The 22,409-nt window shown below is 43.8% G+C and overlaps 1 protein-coding gene across 1 annotated transcript in view; it reads right to left on the bottom strand.

Annotated features, from left to right (window-relative positions):
- Positions 1–22,409, bottom strand: part of GALNTL6 (polypeptide N-acetylgalactosaminyltransferase like 6) — a 1,410,303-nt gene that overhangs the window by 917,753 nt on the left and 470,141 nt on the right. Inside the window, exon 3 of the mRNA XM_088448140.1 lies at positions 5,728–5,866. Within this exon, the coding sequence (XP_088304266.1) occupies positions 5,728–5,866 (139 nt within the window). The remainder of the gene's footprint in view (positions 1–5,727; positions 5,867–22,409) is intronic.

Below are 22,409 nucleotides of genomic sequence, written 5' to 3'. Positions count from 1 at the left end.
GCTGGAGCTACTAAAAAAATAAATGTGCATGTACAAATAATACATTTTCTCCCATATTAATAGCGATAGGTATTTCAAAATACAGCTGCCTCGGCGCATATGTGCCTGTCTTACTAATAGTTGCCATCATCATCATCATCATGCTCTTGCATCTGCCCTACAGTATATTACAGTAGGTGTAATAAACATGTGGACATGCTCTCATTCTACTTTGCCTATGTGAAAATGCCTATACCACACCAGTTCTGCCTCTTTAATGACAAAGGTTGTTGCTCCCCATTTACTTATGACTCTGCATAGTTGCATTTGGCATACTTATTTTCTGAGCATGCACAGTGCAAATTCCCACAATATATACTACACCAACAGATTTACGGTCAAGACGGCATCAACTTCATAGTTTATTGAAAAGATGCAAATGTAAAAAGTAGTACATTAAAAAAAGACTTTTAAAAACTGTGAGCAAGGACAGGTATCTAACATGAAATTGCTATAAAATACACTGCCTTAGTGGACTGAGACTGTACACCCTGATATATAATTTTGTTTCTATTTGTGCTAGTTATAGAGAAAAGCCTTCTCTTCACTACATAAAAAAACTGAGCACAAAATAAATACTGCCTTAATTATAAGAAATAAAATGCAGCCCTTCACATTTTCTCTTCTTTATTTCAACCTACAAAAGCTATTTTAGTTTGCAACTTATAATATTTATAGACCCACTGAGTATGTGTACTTGACCTGATTTGTAGACTCAATATTTGGTTAATAATAATAATAATAATAATAATAATAATATTATTATTGAGACACTGGTAATACTTATACCCATTCAGACAGAGAAAAGGACCCAGTATTTTGCCGGGGCAAGCCGGGTCAACTCAGGTTGAAAGTCTCGGGACTTCGCCCCTGGACGTTACCAGGGTTATTCCCGGGTCTGACCCGGGAAGCCTCTTGTGTGAAAGGCATGACCTTGTCACAAATATCCAGGTCATGACTAAAAGAAGCTGATTGGAGGGCACAGTGGGTGTTTGGAGATTACATCATCTCCAAGTGACCACTGAGAGACAGAACACCCAGGTCATTGGAAGACCAGGGTCACTGGAAGACCTGGGTCCAGTGTGAATGGCAACAACATGGGAAAAACTGGGGTCCATTTGCTGGTGTGAAAGGGGGTAAGTATTAAATCCCCGGCTTCACCCAAGTTCAGGGTCCAAGCCAGTTAAAAGCCTAGGTTTCTGTTTAAAAGTTGTATTAGTAGTCATCTATATATCTGATAATTTATATTTTGGATTTTTGTATGTGAATTAAAAGAGGCACTGTTACTGTTTTCTTGATTGTTTAATTACTATTATCATTATTATTATTATTATTATTATTATTATTATTATTACTGATAATAATAATAATAATAATAATAATAATAATAATATTAATATGAAGAATTGTTTTATTTAAAATGTTCTTAATATCTTGCCTGACTCTATGTACACAAAAAATTATAATCATTTTAATGTTTTGTTTTGGCATGCCCTAGTGATTGATAACTACAGTGGGTTGAGAATTTTTATGACCTAAATATGTGTATTTATGACCTTAAAAATGGTTCACTTATACAAAAAAGTTAAAATATGATCTTGTATTTATATCTTTATATTAATGAATTTATTTTAATTCAAATTTTGTTGTGGCAAAATCATTTTGGCCATCTAAGTCACGAATTTTGAATATGATTATTCTCCAGTCTCTAGATATACAGCATTATTGAAAAGCACAGCAATAGTGGAAACAACATTTCTACTTATCTTCAATCTACAGTACATCAGTGATTTGATCTACTTAATCCCATATTTACTATGTCTCCATAGCAAGTGGTGGCATAGTTTTACCTCAGCATGGGTTCATTGGGAGTAGGATGACTAACCATTCTTTCACAGAAATCCTTACAAAATGTAGCTTTATTGCTTGATGAAGCTAAATATGAAATAAAATATTTCTCGGATAATAAATTATGCCTGCTTTCCATGGTAGATTAACTATTGTGATGTTTTGTGTTATAATAATGATTTTATTAAATCATAATGCTTTTGGGTTGAGACTTCAGTTACATTACTTTAAAAAAAGAATCCCCATCCATACACAAAATCTGTTCCTCAGTCTTTAACAAAACCCCTTAACTTTGCCCTCTTTGAATTTTTAACCAAACATTTATAATTGAGACTGAGGTCTCAGCTTGTGGGGACACAAGATGTAACAGGAAAGGTAATCCTGCTAGGGAGTGCCTTTTGCAACGAAACCCCCTTGAGTGCTTAAAATTAATGTAGATCTTCTCTGTGAGAGAAAATTTCTACAAAAGCTCTCGCAGTTTCAGGCAGCAATAGAACAGGGCAACTGTGTGCTGAGTGTCTCTTCTATTTCCTCAGTAATTGCCTAGCAAACAGCTCAAGGAAAAAGTTAGCTTCCTCAATATTTGGCAACTGCTAATACTGACTGTTATTGTAAATTTGTAGGTTTAGAAAGTTTGCTATAAGGACTAAAACACACTGCTGTAGTTTTCAATCATAGTGTTATATGATGCCCCAATCCTCCTTGGGCTCCACCCATATAACAAGTCACCCTTCAAGGGCTTTACCTTTCAAACAGCTCAATAATTACAAGAAACAACTAATTAATTCAGTTTTTATGTCATCAATTGATTGCTGCTATGCACTGTTAAACATAAGGTTGGTCAGGATTGGTCCACTCAACATGCTGAACTATATGCCATGATAATAATTCTTCAATAAATACTAGAAAACCCATCCTAAATTTATACATATTTAATAAAGACTGTGGACTACAGTCAATAATGGACTATCTGCAAACTGATAAAAAATGTCAACTGCTACACAGAAAGCACCATAGTCCATACCTATGAGATTTCAATTTCCAATGATAAGAAATAATAAGTGGGCTATGTAAATGATCAATAACCACTCAGCCTTGAGTTCAAAACAACCACAATTACATAGCTAGCAACGTGACCAAAGTGATTGTGGATGTATTCCAAACCCTTTGATGCTATAAATGACCAATTTCCCACATATAGGACCTCATTCAGAGTCGGTCATAAGCGGCCACTCGGTCGTACGCATCCGATGTTTCCAAACCACGCATGCGTACGGTTAGTTGTGCGCATGTGCGTACGAGACCTTGCGAACCAAATCAGCTGTAGATAGTATGGCTTACGAGCAGGAAGTGGCTTCTGAGAGTTGATCGACATGAAAGGCATGTAATTGATTCAGCTGCGTTTGCATTAGCGAATAATAAGAATAAATATATTTCTTGGGGATGGCTTATTCTATGCGTTTTTTTGTTAATTTTTGGTGTAATTTGCACACAACACAAGCGGCCGCAACCATCAGAAGAAAATTAACATACAGCGACTGACAATGACTGACAATGATTGACTCGATCGCTAGCTGCTATCACTCGCTAGCTAGAGGAGGTGTATTGTTCACATATGGGCGTCACTTTGGTTGCGACCGACCGGCATTGCGATCTCTTCCTTTTTCAGTTTTGCAGTCATTAGGCGTACGACCGAGCGGCCGCTTATGATCGACTCTGAATGAGGGCCATAGTCTGGACACAGTGAGTCTGGTTATAATGGATATGGTAAAGAAAATAAACTATTACTCCTGTAGTGAGATCAAGCAGTGACCAATGAAATAATGAAATAAAACTTCATTAAAATTTCTCTCTCTTCTAATAAACCTCTAATGTCACCAGAGGATGGACCATGTGATGTTGACCAGCTAATGGCTTGCTAAGTGTAATAATGATCTTAATGTAAATTTTATATTAATTTGATGCCATTGAAGGAGTTGATGAGGTGAAAAACTTTTAAATTAAATGGACAGATAAAATGGGGAACATTATTTAAATGGGGGCTTGACCTTTTGTATATGATAATTATCTGCCTTTAGACAAGATATGCCTTTGTTGTGCATGACTTGTTTAGGACCCTGCTAATTCAGCAATTTGCAGCAGCGAACGTGTCTGATGAGTTCATACACATTTTCTGGAATGGTATTTTAAAACCTTATGCCAAATGAATGTTTAAAGATCTTCATTAAATCAGACCCCATGTGGTCACTCCTTAAAGATGCATTAAGATTGTCCCTTTGTTTAGAAAGTACTATCAAAACAGTAAAGTCCTAGCTTATCTGATCTGTACATTGAGGGAAACATTATACAACCAAATCAAGTAAAATTATTTTAAACAGGAAATAATAATGGCCCTACACAGACAAGATTACAATCTAAGAAGTGTAGGGAACACTTGACACATGAGATAGGAAGTCAATAATTGTAGAGCAGTTAGTGATATTGAGAGTGTGAATTGGTACAGAGTATAGTTGAAGAAAATACAGTGGAAATATAGATGGAACATAAGTTATGAATGAAATTTTAGGCAATTTACAGCAGTGTGAATGTAATTAAAGTAAAAAAATATTTGCTTCATTCAGATATTGGACTTTAAATTTAATACATTTTTGTAGTAATTGTTACCTTGTTCTTATTCCTCCCCAGGGTCGGACTGGCCCACAGGGGAACAGGGGAAATCCCCGGTGGCACCCACTACCTGAGGGCCCCAACCCCTCTTCTAGGGGTCCTGTTCTAGACTGTGCACTGAACTGTACACTGTTACTCTATTGGAGGGTCAGTTACCTTGTGGAGCAGGACCACTGAAAAACATTGGTTCTTGGCTTTCTCCTATAGAAACTAAACCAATATTTGCCTAATGGTTAGCCAACTGTGGTGGCTGGCCACACCCCCTCTGGTGGATGACCACACCCCGTAAGCATGGGCCCCTACTACTGCATTCACCTGGAGGGCCCTTTATGCCCCAGTACGACACTGTTCCTACCCCCCCCCACAAAAATCACCTCAGTGTGAGGCCTAAAGGAGAGTAAAGACTGATGGTGCAAGTATCTGTTAAAAATATACCAGTGGTTTAAAAGATGATTGAGGAGATATAACTAAAATGATGAGTTTATTAAACCATCAGAGGGCTCAAAGGGATGAAGGGTCTGAGTGACAGCAATTGAAAGGGTGGACTTTTAGGTTAGTCTCCCACCTCATTAGAACCCCTGCAGTGCTTAGTCCCACTCGTCCATGGCAGCAAAGGGGTTAATGGTAGTTCAACATTGACTTTCATGTAAAAGAGATATGGTTAGAGAATGGAGTTGGATCACAGACCACAGGCCTTGGAGTGGGACCATAATTAGATTATAAAAAATATACCATATTAATATGTTTTTCCATTTTGTCCTACAAATTCTGCATGCTTCACACCAGCATTGTATTTGTCACTTTTTTCTAGTGATATGTAACAACAGTTTTTGCAAAAAGAAGCTTTAATATAACTGGTCTCATTTCCGTTCATCAGTTTTATTGGATGGCTATGTGACCCCATAATTACTTATTTAATCAGTTTCAGTAAGATGTTTTATATAATGAAACTATGTGGAATCTTAACATTTAAATTACATAGGTCTATTTAAAATGCCAAGAATCACCAATTTCCAAAACGATCTGTCTGCCAGCCACTACATCAATTAAATTAAACAAGGACACAAAGCAATACATGGCTGAATTGATTTGATGAAAATTTTACTTTAAACAATTTTTAATATTTATTTCTGTTATTATTTAATGGATAATTTAATAGGAAGGTCAACTTACTTAGGATGTCGAATGTCAGGCAGGGATCTCTCCAATGCAATATTGTTGCTAACATATATATTGAAGCCATTTTCTCGATAAGCTATGTCATCTTGATCTAGCTCACTAACAGGATATGGCTTCCCATGTTCACCTTTTCCTATAAGAAAAACAGTTACACATTACTGAATGGCAATAAAACTACAAAGAAGCCACATGTCAAATTGCAGCAATTATACTTATCCTCAACCTCATATCCATATGGTTTCACCAACAAAAAACTTACTTAGACACTCACATCTGCATACATACAATAAGACTCAAGGTGCTTGACATTTGTAGATTAAAAACACATGATACAACATAAACTTAACTGTAGTATTAATAGAATACAAAAAAGAATGCTAAGCATTTGGGTGGTTTTTTTTTTTAGAAACTAAAGAAACATTAATGTTAAATAATTCATGTTAACATTAATGCTTGACTAAACAGGTAAGACTTAAGTCTGCTTTTGCAAGTGTCTAGTGTGGAAGCTTCTCAAAGTGGGTGAGGAAGAGAGTTCCATAGAGCAGCAATTTAAAGGTCTGACCTCCACATGAAATATGGGAGATTCTAGGTACTACTACTAGTACCTTCAGAACCTACTTCAGGTAAATTGGACCAATGTTATGTAGGAATTTGAAAGTCAGGGAGCCAATCTTGAATCAGGTTTGCCATCTTTCAGGTAGCCAGTGAAGCGAATGTAAAATGGGTGTTAAGTGGAAAGAACAGGACTGTTTATTTAACAGCCTGGTTGCTGCATTTTGTACAAGTTGCAAGTGGTGCAGACCCATGTTGATTTCTTTACAGTCAGTGGTGCAAGTAAGGTGATATGGGCCAGTACAACGTACAATTAAGAAATTAGTAGCCATTCTCCTACCACTGGCACAAATAGCTGCAATGCTGAGCGAATCACAGTTCTTGGCCGCACTCCTGGATGCAGAGCCGGCCCTAGCCAATTCGGTGCCCTAGGCAAAATTTTGGCTGATGCCCCTAGCATGTATTAATATATATATATAAATATATACGTAATAAAAGGCCGGCACCCCACCTTGCAGTTCCACCAGCCCCATTCCCCCAGACCTAGTATGTGTCTCAGCACCATTCCCTTAAACCCAGTGTGTCTCTCGGCACCATTCCCCCACTGTGTCAGCCTCATTCTCCCCCCAGCCCCAGGGTGTGTCAGCATCATTCTCCCTTCCAGCATGTTTCCCAGCCCCAGTATGTCAGCCTCTTTCCCCCCACCCCCAGCGTGTCAGCCTCTTTCTCCCCCCCAGCCCCAGTGTGTGTCTCAGCCTTCCCCCTCCAGCCCCAGTGTGTCTCAGCCTTCTCCCCCCAGCCCCAGTGCGTGTCTCAGCCTCCCCCCCAGCCCCAGTGCATGTCTCAGCCTTCCCAGCCCCAGCCCCAGTGCATGTCTCAGCCTTCCCCCCCAGCCCCAGTGTGTGTCTCAGCCTCACCCCAAGCCCCAGTGCATCTCAACCTCCCCCCAGCCCCAGTGCGTGTCTCAGCCTCCCCACCCCAGAGCCGCCACTTACCTTAGCTGCTTCTTCTCCGCGGCTCCTCTCGATCCTCTCCATCCAGCAGCCCGGCCCCTTGTTATGACACAGCGCGTATGACATCACGCGCGCCGTGTCATAACAAGGAGCCGGGGCGTGGCGGGGGGTGGCTGTTATGTTGGTGGAGCCGGAGCAGCTGAAGCAGGTCTGCTCTGACTCCAACCATTTAAGTAATGGGGACCTGGTCGCGAAGCTCCGATCGCGGCAGCGGTAGAGCCTTCAATGCCCCTAGGCATTCAAGTTGCCCCTAGGCATAAGCTTATTATGCCTATGCCTAGGGCCGGCTCTGCCTGGATGCATGGCCATGCCCATGTGACACGAGCCCATGTCCATTTTTTTGCATGCATCTTTGGCATACGCACACAGAGCCTGATTCAGACCCGCTCGCTAGGATGCGTTTGCACACAGCCAGCCGATTGTTTGCATGCTGCGCATGCATATGCTCGCCGCGTATAGACAGCCCTGCAGAATGAGTGACAGGAGAAGCCATTTGTGGGTGGTGACATGGGCTGGCCGATAGAAACGGGGGAGTGGAGGTGTGATGCAGGCATGCCTGACCGTCTTAACGCCATTTCAGAGGCATGCATAATTAACGGGCAGCATCATAGTACATCTCACCTGGCTGAATTTTACACTGAAGTGCTCACAGTACTTGCGGTAGGGTTTGGTCAACCAAAAGCACTGCGTTCACTTCCGATGGTACCCGATGTTACCGATGGTTGCATACACATCCTGGAGATGACGTGCACAAGTGGGAGACAGGCTAGTGGGTATCTGCATACACAGAGCGATCGCATGCCAAGACATAGTGGGCATGCTTATGCCTTGCAGTGCGATCGCCTGCCTTGCTGTCACACAGCCGAATTTGCATACGCATCTAGCGAGCGGGTCTGAATTGAGCCCACAGTTCATAGAGCATCCCGGTAAGTAAAAAGACTACATGCACGACTGTTTACAATAGTTCAAATAAAAATGCCTGTGTGAGTGTAAAAACATTTTCTGAGGGCTTGATTGTTATTTCTCTTTAATACTATCCTTAAACTTTACATGATCCTTAATCTTAATACAAAAACTCCCCAACTGTTTTCATGAAATATATTTGGATTGACAAGCTTTCTCATAGGGTACGCAGTCATATAGTCAGTGCTCACTATGACAACATTCACAATGTCGGCAGTTAAGATGTTGACATTGTTAAAATGTTGATATCTAATGTGAAAATCTGGAAAATGTCGACTCTAATGAACCCCTGGAGAGATTCACCCCTGAGGAAGGCAATAGAGCTGACAATTATTTGAGCGATGGGATCAACCAAAGGATAGTGCAGTTGTAGCCCAAAGCTGGAGAAATTTGTCAAAGTGGAGATTTGGTGGTCACATAGCAGCCTTGAAGGCAGGAGATACTTAAATAGGATGGTGAACTGGTGGTCAAGTAGCAGCCTTGAGGGCTGGAGATTCTTGGCAAGGATGATGACCTGGTGGTCATGTAGCAGCCTTGAGGGCTGGAGATACTTGGTAAGGGTGGTGACCGGGTGGTCATGTAGCAGCTTTGAGAGATGGAGACTCTTGGCAAAAATAGCAACCGGGTGGTCACATAGCAGGCTTGAGGGCTGGAGACACTTTTCAAGGATGGGGACCGGGTGGTCACGTAGCAGCCTTGATGGCTGGAGACACTTGACAAGGATGTGACCTACTCACCAAGTTGCAGTCTGGATGACTGAAGATGTTCCTAGATGCAAAGCGATGGTTACTTTGATGTTTGACTTAGTCCACTTTGAAGCAAAAATGAGAATAATGCTGCTGGGAAGTGGTGTGGCAACTGTGGCGACTGGAGACACAGAGCAGCAGAGATAACTGTGAAGTTAAGACTGAGTCCACTCACTCAGATGCTTCACTGTGGTTAATGCCGCCGGGAAGTGGTGCGGCAACTGTGGTAACTGGAGATGCAGAGCAGCAGAGATAGTTGTGATGTTAAGGCTGAGTCCACTCAGATGCTGCACTGTGGTAAATGCTGCTGGGAAGTGGTGCAGCAACTGTGATATGATGGGTCCACTATACAGTGGAGGTAGTCACGATGTAAGGCTGGTGACCCTCAGTTGCTGTAATGCAGACTGTGCCACTGGAGTATGATATGGTACTGGGAAGCTGGAGGCACTTTACAGTGGAGATAGCCACAATGTTATGCTGGAGCCTCAAATGCTGCAATGCAGACTGGGCTGCCAGGATGTTACTTGGCAAAAGACACAACAGACTCAGAACTGGAGATGCTAGAAGATCACAATGAGAGATACCAACTTTATGGAACCAGAAACGTGTAAGATGCTATCACCGGTATCTGAGCAATGCATCAGCAGGAAAAAAAAAGGAGGAAGAACCAATCCAGACTCAACAGAGATGACGTACAGCCGAATGTGAGGACTTCATGAGTTGACAGTGAGGCATCTCTGTCTCCCAGCAACAGGCTAAAGAGAACCACCAGGAGCACCATTGTCCAACAAGATGCAGCGGCAGTTTGTGACAGTAGCCCGTCCTTGATGAGGGGTTAAGGAACTCCTAGACCCAGGTTTATCAGGAAAGTTCTGAATTTTTTTACTTATTAAGGCAAGAGCATGTAAACCTCTCTCGGGAACCCAGGCTCACTCCTCTGGCCCATACCCTCTCCAGTGAATCAGGAACTAAAGACCCCATGTGAAAATCTGGAATCCAAGATTTTTTCAACAATAAATTCTTGATGTCCCTGTATAAGGACAAGGGATGGTCTAACTGGCCATCTGAAGCCGAACCTGGAAGAAAACACCGGCTTAAGCAGAGAGCAATGAAATGTGTTATTGATTTTGAGGGGGTTGGGCAACTTCAGATGGAAGGCCACCAGATTAATCTGGGAGATGATTCTAAAAGGCCCTATGAATTTAGGACCCAACTTCTGCGTCCATTGGTGGATGTCACAGGCCAACAATAATTCACGAACATCTTGGATCATGGATTGCCACCAAACTGAGCGAGATAGTAACTCAGCAGTTTTAGAGATACCTGGATGACCAACTGCTTTGGATGAATTGAAATCCCACAGGATGGCCTAAAGAAACCTCTAAGAGAAACAAAACACTTTTGGTGGTTTCTCAGATGGAGCTTCAGACTGACAGACATTGAGAGCATCCGCTAAACTCCTGGTCAAGGCAAAATGGACATTAGATGCAGGAAAGACGGTCTCTCAGCAATAGGCCTAAAAGACAGTGAGAGGCTGGACAGGTTGGAAACTTAGTGACAGTGCATCTGCTTTGAGGTTCTTGGAGCTGGGTCAAAAATAAATGAAGTAGTTGAGGTTAGTAAAAACAATGCCCACTGTGCTTGTCTGGCATTTAACCTCTTAGCGGTCTCAATGTATGACAAGTTCTTGTGATCCGTTAATACAGTGATTACATGATTTGCTCTTTCTAGCCAGTGACTAAAGTCTTCAAATGCTCACTTGATAGCCAAAAGTTCTTGATTACTGACATCATAATTTCTCTCGGCTGAAGTGAATTTCCATGAGAAGCAGGCGCAAGGATGCAACTTATTTACTCCAAGTTCTTTCTGAGATAAAATAGCACCCACGCCAAACTCGGAAGCATCTGGAGATCCAGATTGGGATGTCAGAGGACTGGAGCAGAAATGAGAGCAGACTTCAGTGAGTTGAAGGCTTGAAGAGTCTTAAGTGGCCAGTTGACAACTTTGGCCACTTTCTTAGTAAGCTCCACAATAGGAGCGACAATGGATGAGAAAGATTTGATAAATCTCCTGTAATAATTGGCAAAGCCGAAGAAACATTTCATGGCTTTCAAGGTGGTAGCCTGAACCCAATACAGGATGGCTTGACTTTGTCTGGATCCATAGAGAACCCTTAGGATGAGATGATATTCCCCAGGAAGGATAATTCTTGGATCTTGAATTCACACTTCTCTGGTTTAGCATATAACTTGTTCTCCAGGAGTCTCTGTAGCACCTGCCTCGTGTGCTGATGATAATCTTGCAGAGAGTTTGAATAAATAAGGATGTTGTCAAGGCAGACAACCACAAATATAATCTCTCAGCATGTCATTATTGAAGTCCTGGAAGACAGCTGGGGTGTTAGATAGACCGAATGGCATAAAAAGGTATTCATAGTGACTGGAGAGGGTGTTGAAGACCATCTTCCATTTGTCACCCTCCTTGATCTGGACTAGATTATATGCTCCCCTCAAATCAATCTTGGAGAAGATGGATGCTTCACGAAGCTGATCAAGCAAGACAGAAGTAAGAGGCAACAGGAAGGAGTTAACGGTGATGTTGTTCAAACCCAAAAAGTCAATACACGGTTGGAGGGATTCATCTTTTTTCTGCAGAAAATAAAAGCCTGCCCCAACCGGAGAATTAGATGGTCGAATAAAACTCTTCTCCAAAGAATCTTGAATGTATTCTTGCATCACCTTTCTTTCCGGTATAGATATTGCGTACAGCCTGCCTTTGGGAAGTCTTGTTTCGTGAAGCAAGTCAATGGCACAGTCATACGGGCGATGAGGAGGAAGAGTGTCTGCTTTTTTCTTGGAAAAATCCTTGGCCAAATCACGATAAGGCGCAGGAATCTTGGAAGACAATTCAGACTGGATTGTGGTAGCCAGGCGAACAGGAAGAGTGAGACATTGAGAAGAGCAGGAAGTTCCTCATTTAATAATCTCTCCAGTCTGCCAGTGGATGATGGGATTATGTCTCCTGAGCCATGATAGCCCCAAAACCAGTGGCATCAGAGGACACTGAAGCAGCAGGAAAGTTATATCCTTGGAACATAAAGCTCCCACTGACAACTGCATGGAAGGCATCTGGGAGTTAACTGCAACTTTGGACAGTTCCTTCCCAGCCAGGTCTTTAACTGAAAAAGGTTGTGATAAGGGATCGGCCACTAGTCCTAGGGTATTGAAGAAGGAAATATCCATAAAGTTGTTAGCTGCACTGCTGTCCAGGAAGGCAGTAATGGAAACTTGCTGATTATTCACCTGGATTACTGTGGGATAAGGACTGAGGTATTGGGAGAGACTTGCCTTTTCCCGACTTGACTGGACAAAACAAGGACAGTATGTCCTTTTCCTCAACAGTAAAGCCAAAGACATTGGGACCATCTCCTGTGCTTCTCTTCAGAGGACAAATGGCAGGCTCCTAATTACATGGGCTCCCCTTGGTCAGGAGGTGTCACCAAGACCAGTGACTGTGGAGAAGATGTGGAGAGTTCTTTCTCCAATCTTCATTCCCGAAGTCATCGGTCAATGTGAATGACCAGGTCCATAAGATCATCCAAAGACTCTGGAGCCGAATGCTGTACTAAAATATCATTGATCTGGTCTGAAAGACCCAAGCGAAACTGACTCTGAAGCGCAGGGTCATTCCATCCACAGTCGACTGACCACTTGCCCTTGGTTTAATGATCGAAGGCTAGCTTCAGCCATTGCCATCTTATCTGGATCATCATAGAGGAGACCTAGTGCAGAGAAGAAGGTGTCCACAGTTTGAAGTGCACTGACATGGAGGGAAGACCAAACACCTAGGTTTGGGGATCACTCTGTAGTAATGAAATTATAATACCCACTCAGTGAGTTTCAGAACCAGAGGATCCTGGTCATAGTCTGAAATATAGTTTGCAGCTCTCTTTGAAATTCATAAAGTCCTTGCGTTTGCCAGAAAATCAGACTGGAAAATTTAACCTGGGTTCGCCGATTGCTGCTTGGGTGGAGGTGGCATGTGATTCCTTGACCTGTAGGAAAAGTTCCTGAACCTTCTGAGTCAAAGCCTGAATCAGAGCAGTGAGGATCTGGCCTGGGTTTCGGATGGGTTCCATGATAGCAGTCTTCAGACACTATTGATAATATTCTAATATTTTTTGTGGCCAGTGATAATGTAATCAATCCCAGGTGAGATTCACCCATAAGGAAGGCAATAGTGCTGAGGATTATTGGAGCGATGGGATCAACCGAATGCTGGAGAAGTTTGACAAGGTGGAGATCTGGTGGTCATGTAGCAACCTTGAGGGCTATAGACACATGGCAAAGATGATGACCTGGTGGTCATGTAGCAGCTTTGAGGGCTGGAGATACTTGGCAAGGATCATGACCTGGTCGTCACGTAGCAGCCTTGAGGGCTGGAAATTCTTGGCAAGGGTGGTGACCGGGTGGTCACATAGCAGCCTTGAGGGCTGGTGACAGTTGGCAAATATGGCGACTGGGTGGTCATGTAGCAGCCTTGAGGGCTGGAGACACTTGGCAAGGATGGCGATTAGGTGGCCATGTAGCAGCCTTGAGGGCTGGAGACACTTGGCAAGGATGTGGCCTAGCTGCCAAGTTGCAGTCTGGATGACTGAAGATGTTCCTAGATGCAAAGCAGCGATGGTTACTTTGATGTTTGACTTAGTCCACTTTGACGCAGAAATGCAATATAATGCTGCTGGGAAGTGGTGTGGCAACTATGGCAACTGGAGATGCAGAGAAGTGGAGATAACTTTGAAGTTAAGACTGCGGGCCTGGTTCAGATGCAGACGCTATGCTGCGCTCGCTCGCATTGAGCGATTTTTCACAATCTGCGCATGCATATGAGTCGCAATGCACGTGTGCGAACCAGACATTGCGATGGGAAAGTGCTCACCCATAGCCCACAGTCGGGCCGCTATTTTGAGTGACAGATTGTGGGTGGTAACAGGGAAGGTGCTTGAAAACGGGGGTGTAGATGTGCGAACGCAGGCATGCCCGACCGTCAGAACAGCGTTTTTAGTGGGTGTGCATAATTAGCAAAGTAGCGTCATTACAAACATGACTGGGTTGTATTTTAGCCAGAACTGCCTGCAATCTTGTGGTGTTCCCGATTAATCCTACAATTGCCAGAGATGACGTGTGTTGCGAGTGTCAAATGAGCGTCTTTATACAGGTGCGAGCGCATAGTGCGGCCGCTCGCTATTACTTAGTGGGCGGCTTTACGCGATGCAGTGCGAGAGAATGATTTAAATAGCCAGCCCCTTTTAGCCAGCGAGCGGATGCAAATAGCGTCCGGGTCTGAATCAGGCCCTGAGTCCACTCAGATGCTGCACTGTGGAAAATGCAACCGGGAAGTGGTGCGGCGACTGTGAGATGATGGGTCCACTATACAGCAGAGGTAGTCATGGTGTAATGCTGGAGACCCTCAGACACTGTAATGCGGACTGTGCTGCCGGAGTATGATAAGGCACTGGGAAACTGGAGGCACTCTACAGCGGAGATAGCTGGAACCTCAGACACTGCAAGTGCGGACTGGGCCGTTGGGATTTTACTTGACACAAGACACAACAGACTCAGAACTGGAGACTCTGGAAGATCACAATGAGAGATAACAACTCTATGGAACCGGAAACACGTGTAAGATGATATCAACAGCATCCAAGCAACGCATCAACAGGAAAGAAAACGGAGGAAGAACCAATCCAGACCTGTCAGAGATGACGTACAGCTGAATGGGAGGACTTTCATGAGTTGACAGCATGGCGTCTCTGTCTCCCAGCAACAGGCCTAATAGAACCACCAGGAGCACCATCGTCCAACAAGACGCGGCAGCAACAAGGACAGAATGTCAAAATATGAAATGTTGACGCAAAAAAATTATTTACATTCACAATAGGGCTAGGGGTTAGGATTAGGGTTAGGGTAAGTTTTAGGGGTTTGTGTTAGGGCTAGTATTAGTGACAAATTGCAAATTAATTGTTGACATTGTGACCATGTTGACATTTCATCGGTGTCGACAAGTGAAATGTCAATATGATGTCCACATAATGACCATATTTACATTCTCATGTTAAAATTATGATAACATATTGATTTCATTTTTCTACCAATATAATCTTTGAGTTCTGCTTGCTTTGCTATACTGCAGAAATCCACTCCACACTGCATTTGTAATTTGTATTTCACAGAATTCATAGTCAATGAACAGAGCTGGGACAATTATATTAATTGTGTTGAGTAAGGAAAGACTGGAAACACTTAAGACCAAGGGCCTGATTCAGAGCTGAACGCTTTGACCAGAGCGCTCGCTCTGAATCAGGGCCCTCCTACCTTTTTTTGGAGCGTCCTCATGGACACTCGCATAGCTGTGGGTTACCACCCACAGCTATAGCGAGCATCCATGATGATGGTCGCAATGGTCTTGACCATCGTGACCATCGGGCTTACGACGGAGACCCTGTGGTAGGGTCTCGCTGCCGCAAGCCATGGAGTGATTTTGGCTCTATCAGAGCCAAAATCACTCCCACTGACATCACTAGTGATGTCAGTGGGGCCGGCTTGAGACGGTAGGCATTCCCATGGGAACGCCTCCGTCTGTGCTGTAAATCAACATCGACAGCACGCCCCCTTTGGTGCGAGACCCAGAACGATGGAGAGCCCGTCGCTCGCCGGGTCTCGCGCATGCGCATGATGGAGCTCCCTCCGTCATGCGCATGCACAGTGAGGGAACATCAACCCGCTTGTGAGCATACTGCTGCTCACGAGCGGGTCTGAATGACCCCCCAAATATCAATGGTGATAAATGGAGAATCTCACATCCAAATGCAAAATGAGAGACGCAACATTGAAATTTAATCGTATCTCAATTTTTCAAATAGGAGGAAGAAGAAAAGAAGAATTAATAATAGTAATAATAATAATACTAATAATAATAATAATAATAATAATAATACTTTATGACGAAATCCAAAACTAGAAATAGACTAAGGGGTAAATTTACTAAGATCTGTGTTTATCCTGATTTGCATTTTCGAGTGAAAATATCACTTTTTTGCAAATCGGGAATTTACTATCATAAAAGTCAGGAGATTTCTTCATTTTTTCAGGTTGAAATCAGGTGGTTTAATGTTGCAAATTCGGCCATTTTGAACAATAGAAATGATCTCACCATTGGCTCAATTCGGAAGTACTTTTCACTTATTTCATACAAATCAGGAATTTACCATTATTCGTTTTGCTAAAGTCACCCATTTTACACTCAAATCGGGGACTCAATAGAAGTTTTAAATGCACCACCTTCTGAGCTGCGAATTGTCATTCAACATACACAAATCAGTGTGATTTGTGAATGTTTCTAAATGGCAAGTGTGTTGTAATGGTTAATCCAAAAAAAAATGATGTGAGATCCCCCCCCAAAAGGCTAACTAGTCCCGGACTTGCCATCCAGTCCTGGTACCTAAAGTTATGGGGAACAAAACGAATAGGGTTCCACCGTAAATTAGGTACCAGCACCAGGCTGCAGGGCCAGTCCTGGTTTTAATTATAGGGGGGAACAATGCATAGGGGTCCCCCTATAACTAAAACCAACACTGGATTCTTTCTAGCAAGTGGCTGATGCCACAAACTGGGGAAACCTTTCACCGGGCCCCCCAGCCATAGCATCAGTCCTGACCACTAGTCAGCCCAGGCCAGGGATCCCTGGGGAGTTGAGGACCCCCCAATAAAGGGGTCCCCCTCTCCAGGGCACTCCAGGCCTAAGCTGACTATCCCCACCACCCCAGGGTGGTGGGTGGCAGGTTGATAGTTTATGTAGTGTGTAAAAAATAGAAATATCAACATTGTATTTACAGTGGAACTACAGGTACCAGCAAGCCTCCCCCGCATGCTGGTACTTGGAGAACCACAAGTACCAGCATGCAAGGCATTAAAGCCCCGCTGGTACCTGCAGTTCACCTGTAAAGAAATGTGTAAAAAACCACACAACACACACCATGAAAGTACAATTTTATTACATACATAAACACACACACAGAGCCGCAGGTTACTACAGTTCATTCTGCGGTTCCCACCATTGACTTCAATGGAGGAGCCATTCTTTGGCTGAGAGAGGTGGGGGCTCACCTCTCTCAGCCCATGAATGCTCAGAAATGGCTCAATAAAGGCAGAAGCCGTGTCTAAATGTTTCATTTGGGAGATATCAACCATCCTGGTTGGTATCTGTTGCGGGGATCGCCATTTTTGTTATTTTGTTTTAAGAAGACCTTGGATGCCTAATTTGGACAAGGGGACCACTCCTGGTAATGCAGGGGACCACTCCTGATAATGCAGGTGAGTTTGTGTGTACTGTATGTATGTAATAAAACTGTACTTTCACGGTGTGTGTGTTGTGTGTGTTTTTTACACATTTCTTTACAGGTGAACTCCAAGTACCAGCATGCGGGGGAGGTTTGCTAGGACCTCCAGTTTGACTGTAAAGACAATGTTGTTAATTCTATTTTTTACACACCACATACACTATCAACCCGCCACTCACTGCCCAGGGATGGCGGAGATTGCCCCAGGCTATCAGCCTAGGCCAGTGGCGCCCTGGAGAGGGGAACTTCTTTATTGGGGGTCCCCAACTCCCCAGGGATCACTGGCCTGGGCTGACCAGTGGTCATGGCTGATGCTGTGGCTGGGGGGCCCAGTGAAAGGGCTCCCCTGGCTGTGACATCAGCCTCCCCGTTAGAAAGGGTCCAATGCTGGTTTTAATTAAAGGGTGTCCCCTATGCAATTTTTTCCCCCCTATAATTAAAACCAGGACTTGCCCTGCAGCCTGGTGCTGGTACCTAAATTACGGTGGAACTCTACTCATTTTGTTCCCCGTAATTGTAGGTACCAGGACAGGCTGGCAAGTCCGGGGCTGGCTAGCCTTTTTTGGGGGGGACTTCACGTCATTTTTTTAACAAAAAATTAACCCTAAAAATTAAAAAAAAGAACAAACAGTCTGCACATATTTGCAGCCTGCTTGTTCGGGAGTGAAGTTTGGGCAGTTAAATCGGGACTTCAAAACGGACAGGATCGACCAAATACGCCATCAATCAAAATGATTCTGTCAAAACCGGGAGCTTGGTAAATTCCTGATTTTTTAAGTGAAAAAAATGGCTATTTTTGATCGATCCTATCCGAGTTGAAATACGGGACAAATCAGGACCAAATTGAATCTTAGTAAATTTACGCATAAGAGTACCTGATTAGTATATATATATATATATATATATATATATATATATAAATCTACAACTATATTTCTTCTTTAGCGAGAATACTAGACTTACACATTCATTTCACAAATTATGGAGTTTTAATTGAACAATATCTCTGTTATTTGCTATTTTTGCAGGATAGATTACATAAATATTTCTATTGCTCCCTTATTTGCTACACTATATCTGTACTCCATCTGTGAAAAGTGGCTGGTCTGTTTTCTCTCCTCTCCATTAGTTTTGATTTTATGGCTGGTTTTCAAAGGTGAGAATCTCAAAATAATAATTGTTATTGCATGCAGGACCACCTGTCTATGAGAGCAAAGACTGTAACATCATGGATTTCCTATAGGTTTATGGTCAGTCCCAACTTAGGGCCTGATTCAGAGCCGGACGCAATTAGCGCTCGCTCGTCCAGAAAATAGGGGTGGCTATTCAAATGAACCGTTCACTCTTTGCGGTCTGTTCACGCCTCTAGGTCTGAATGAGCAAACAAAACATGCGAATGTAATTTTGAAAAAAACGCCACCTGGCCGCTCGCATCCTACGTCATGTCCGCTATTTATTAGATTAATCGAGTACATCGACCAGCGTATGAACTGCTCGCTATTCTTGTGGTTGGTTTTTGCTACCACAATTTTGCGAGCAGTTCTGACTATAAAATAACCCAGTGACGTGGTCAATGACGCTGCTGTATTAATTATACACACCCATAAAATGCCTGTTTTGACCTTTAAGCACGCCTGCGTTCGGATCTCCCCTCCCCGTTTTCAAGCGCCTTCCCCTGTTACCACCCACATACGCCTCCTCCTGTCACTCAAAATAGCAGGCATTCGCTATTTAGCGAACAAACGATTTTCGGCCACACTGACTGGTTCGCGAATGCGTATTACGATCCGTACACATGCACAGTTGGGCAAACATCACTCAGAACGAACGAGCGGCCGCTTACGAGCGGCTCTGAATCAGGCCCTTAGTCCCAATTTAGCTAGCCATATATGCAATGACTGTAAACAGCTGGTCTGAACATTAGTGATTCTATGTGTGGTAGCAAATGTGTAGGAGCAAATGTTGAACTCTATCTGCCTACTTCTGCTACTGGCACTGACAGCCTAATTTCCATGGAAACAAGATGAGGCTGCATCTTCCTTGGGAGTCGGCTGAGATGTGGGGAAGAGACAACAGCAATGACCTGAGCAGTAATGATAGCAAATAAGTGCCGTGATCCAGGTGTGGTGGGGGAATGTGTTACAAGGCTGCTGTACAGGGAAGAGGGGGGAACATGTCACAAGGCTGTTGTGCAGGGGCAATGGGGGAACATGTGACAAGGCTGCTGTGCATTGGGGGCATGTGAAAAAGCACTCCCGGGGGGATGAGACATGTGTGACAGGCTGCTATGCAGGATGAGGTATGTGTGATAAGCGCTGCTGGGGGAGTACATGTGTGACAGTCTGCTGTGCAAAGGGGGACACGTATGACAAAAGCTGAGAGCACATTTTTTAAATTAGTTGGCTTATCTGCTGAAAAAGTTGGATCAGTGTGTGGAGCACTGTTTTTATTTGGACAGACAAGTTGGATGCTTAGATGAAAGTTGGTCAGTGTATGGCTCCTTTACTGTTCTTACCTTTTGGATGCTGTGCTCAGTAATAACAATACAAACTTTATTTTCTTTAAGGTTTCCTGACAACTGTAGAAAACATCTAATACCTCTGAATCTATATTATCAAGTAGGATTTAAGTATTTTTTGTTGATATTGCTGCAGTGAGCTGGAGGGAATCTTTTTTTCTGTGGTTCAATGTAAACCCCACCCTTTACAAGCACCTGTGCTATGTCATTAAGCTGATATGAGCGACCACCATACTTTTTGTTAACAAATTACCATTGTACAATATTGTAATGTATTTTCAATAAATAAATAAATATGTTTTCAAACAAGCAGTCAGCATTTTCTAATTGTCATGTGAATTACCCTGCTCAACATCCTTTGATGCTGTATGACTAGCTAGAATGTTTAAGCTTACTGATACACTCCTGCAATCCTGTCTTATTTCTACTCTACCAGAAGGATTTTAGTTGATTTCCAACTAAAAATGCAAGTTCATGTCCTTATATTATGAGAAGACAGAAAAAAATGTGATTATAATTTATTAAACTCCCATAAAGGTTTGGTTTTTGCTTTCATGTCTCATGCTCTCAGAACTGAAAATCTTCTCATATTAGATATGAGCAAAATGATCAAAGTTCCTCTGTAGATTATTGTGATTTATTATTATCCATTACTTATATAGCACCAACATATTACACAACACATGCAGGCACACACACATACATAGTAGGCAGTAGTGTAACAAGGGTATTTGGAGCCCAGGGCAAATAAAAAAATGCCCTTATGCAGCCCCCCATTAGTTCCCTTTATACAGTACCCCCAATATGCAATGCCCCCAGTAGTGGTCCCCCTAATGCAGCCTCCCATTCCCCTTATACAGTTTCCCCAATAGTGGTCCCCCTTATGCAGTGCTCCATGTAGTGGTCCCCCTTATGCAGTGACCCCAGTATTAGTCCCCCCCATGCAGTGTCCCCAGTAGTGGTACCCCTATGCAATGCCCTTTATATAGTGCCGCCAGTAGTAGTCCCCCTTATGCAGTGCCCCCAGTAGTGGTACCCCCTATGCAATGTCCTTTATATAGTGCCCCTAGTAGTAGTCCACCCCCATGCATGCCCCCAGCAGTAGTCCCCCTTATGCAGGCCCCCAGTAGTGATCCCACCTATCAGTGCTCCCTGTAGTGGTCCTCCCTATTTAGTGCCCCCAGTAGTGGTCCCCCCAGTGCAGTGCCCCTTGTGCCCCTAGTAGTAAGCCCCTTATATAGTGCCCCCAGTAGTAGTCCCCAGTAGAGGTCCCCCATCCCAATGCAGTGCAACCAGTAGTAGCCCCCCCAGTAGTAGTCCCCAGTAGAGTTCCTTCCCAGTAGTGCCTAGTAGAGGTCCCCCCCAGTAGTGGTCCCCCCCAATGAAGTGCCCCCAGTAGTAGACCCCAGAAGAAATCCCCCCAGTAGTGCCCCCAGTAGAGGTCTCCTACAGTAGTGGTCCCCGAAATGCAGCGCCCCCAGTAGTAGTCCTCCCATAGTGCCCCCCCATCTGATGCAGTGCAGACACATACAAGTAAAAAAAGAAAGAAAATACACTCACCTGAATCTACGCTCTGGCTCCAGCCACTGCTCCCACCGCTGCCACATGGCTACATGTCAGTCGTCCTGGGCTGGCATGCTCTGCATTATGGGAGAGACATTATAATGTCTCTCCCATTACCCACTGAAGGAGCCAGAAGGAGGAGCACATGAGTGAGCCCCATCCTGGCTCTTGCAGTAAGATGCAGCAGCCAAGGAGAGTTTTCTGACCTCATTGGCTGCTGATTAACACACACATTGCAGCCGCATGTCAGCAATGTGTGTGCAACAGCAGCAGCCAATAAAAGCCTGTCTGACTCACATTGGCTGCTGGTTAAAACACACATCGCCGCCTGCTGGCGGCAATGTGTGTGTAATAATGCACCAGCCTGAGCCCACCTCCCACCCTCCGCCTGGAGCTGTTGGGTAAGCACTCCAGGGGAGGGAAGGGGATTGGCTGTGCAGCAGAGGATGGCGCTGGGTGCAGGGAAGCCTAGCGCCGATCCTGTGTAAATGTGTAATGCTGACTGCACTCACTGCAATTGGCACTACACTGGCTAACTAGGACTGGCCAGTACCGTGGCTGCATCACCCCCCATGCCGCCGGTCCTACATGTACCAAGGGCACATGCCCTGGCAGCCCTGCCCTAGTTACGCCACTGACAGTAGGGTTCATTTTTATCAGAAGTCAATTATTCTATTCTATCCTTATATTTTAGGACTGTGAAAAGAAAGTAATGAGATTGAAATGCCGACAGCGTGAGCCCAACAGCAGGACACCTTGACAGCAGCAGGTAAGTGATCTAACCTTCCCCTCTCCACCCGTAACCCTCCCTTAGGGGTGCCTAACCCTAAACTCCCAGGGTGGTGCCCAACCCTAACCTCCCCCCGGGGGTGCCTTACCCTTACCACCCCTTACCAGTCCCTACACCTAACCCTCCCGGGGGG

Source organism: Taudactylus pleione, unplaced genomic scaffold (genome assembly GCF_031769625.1).
Source record: "Taudactylus pleione unplaced genomic scaffold, aTauple2 ptg000021l, whole genome shotgun sequence".
NCBI lineage: Eukaryota > Metazoa > Chordata > Amphibia > Anura > Myobatrachidae > Taudactylus > Taudactylus pleione.
The sequence above is the reverse complement of the archived record's forward strand: the minus strand, read 5'-3'. Positions and strand labels throughout refer to the sequence as shown.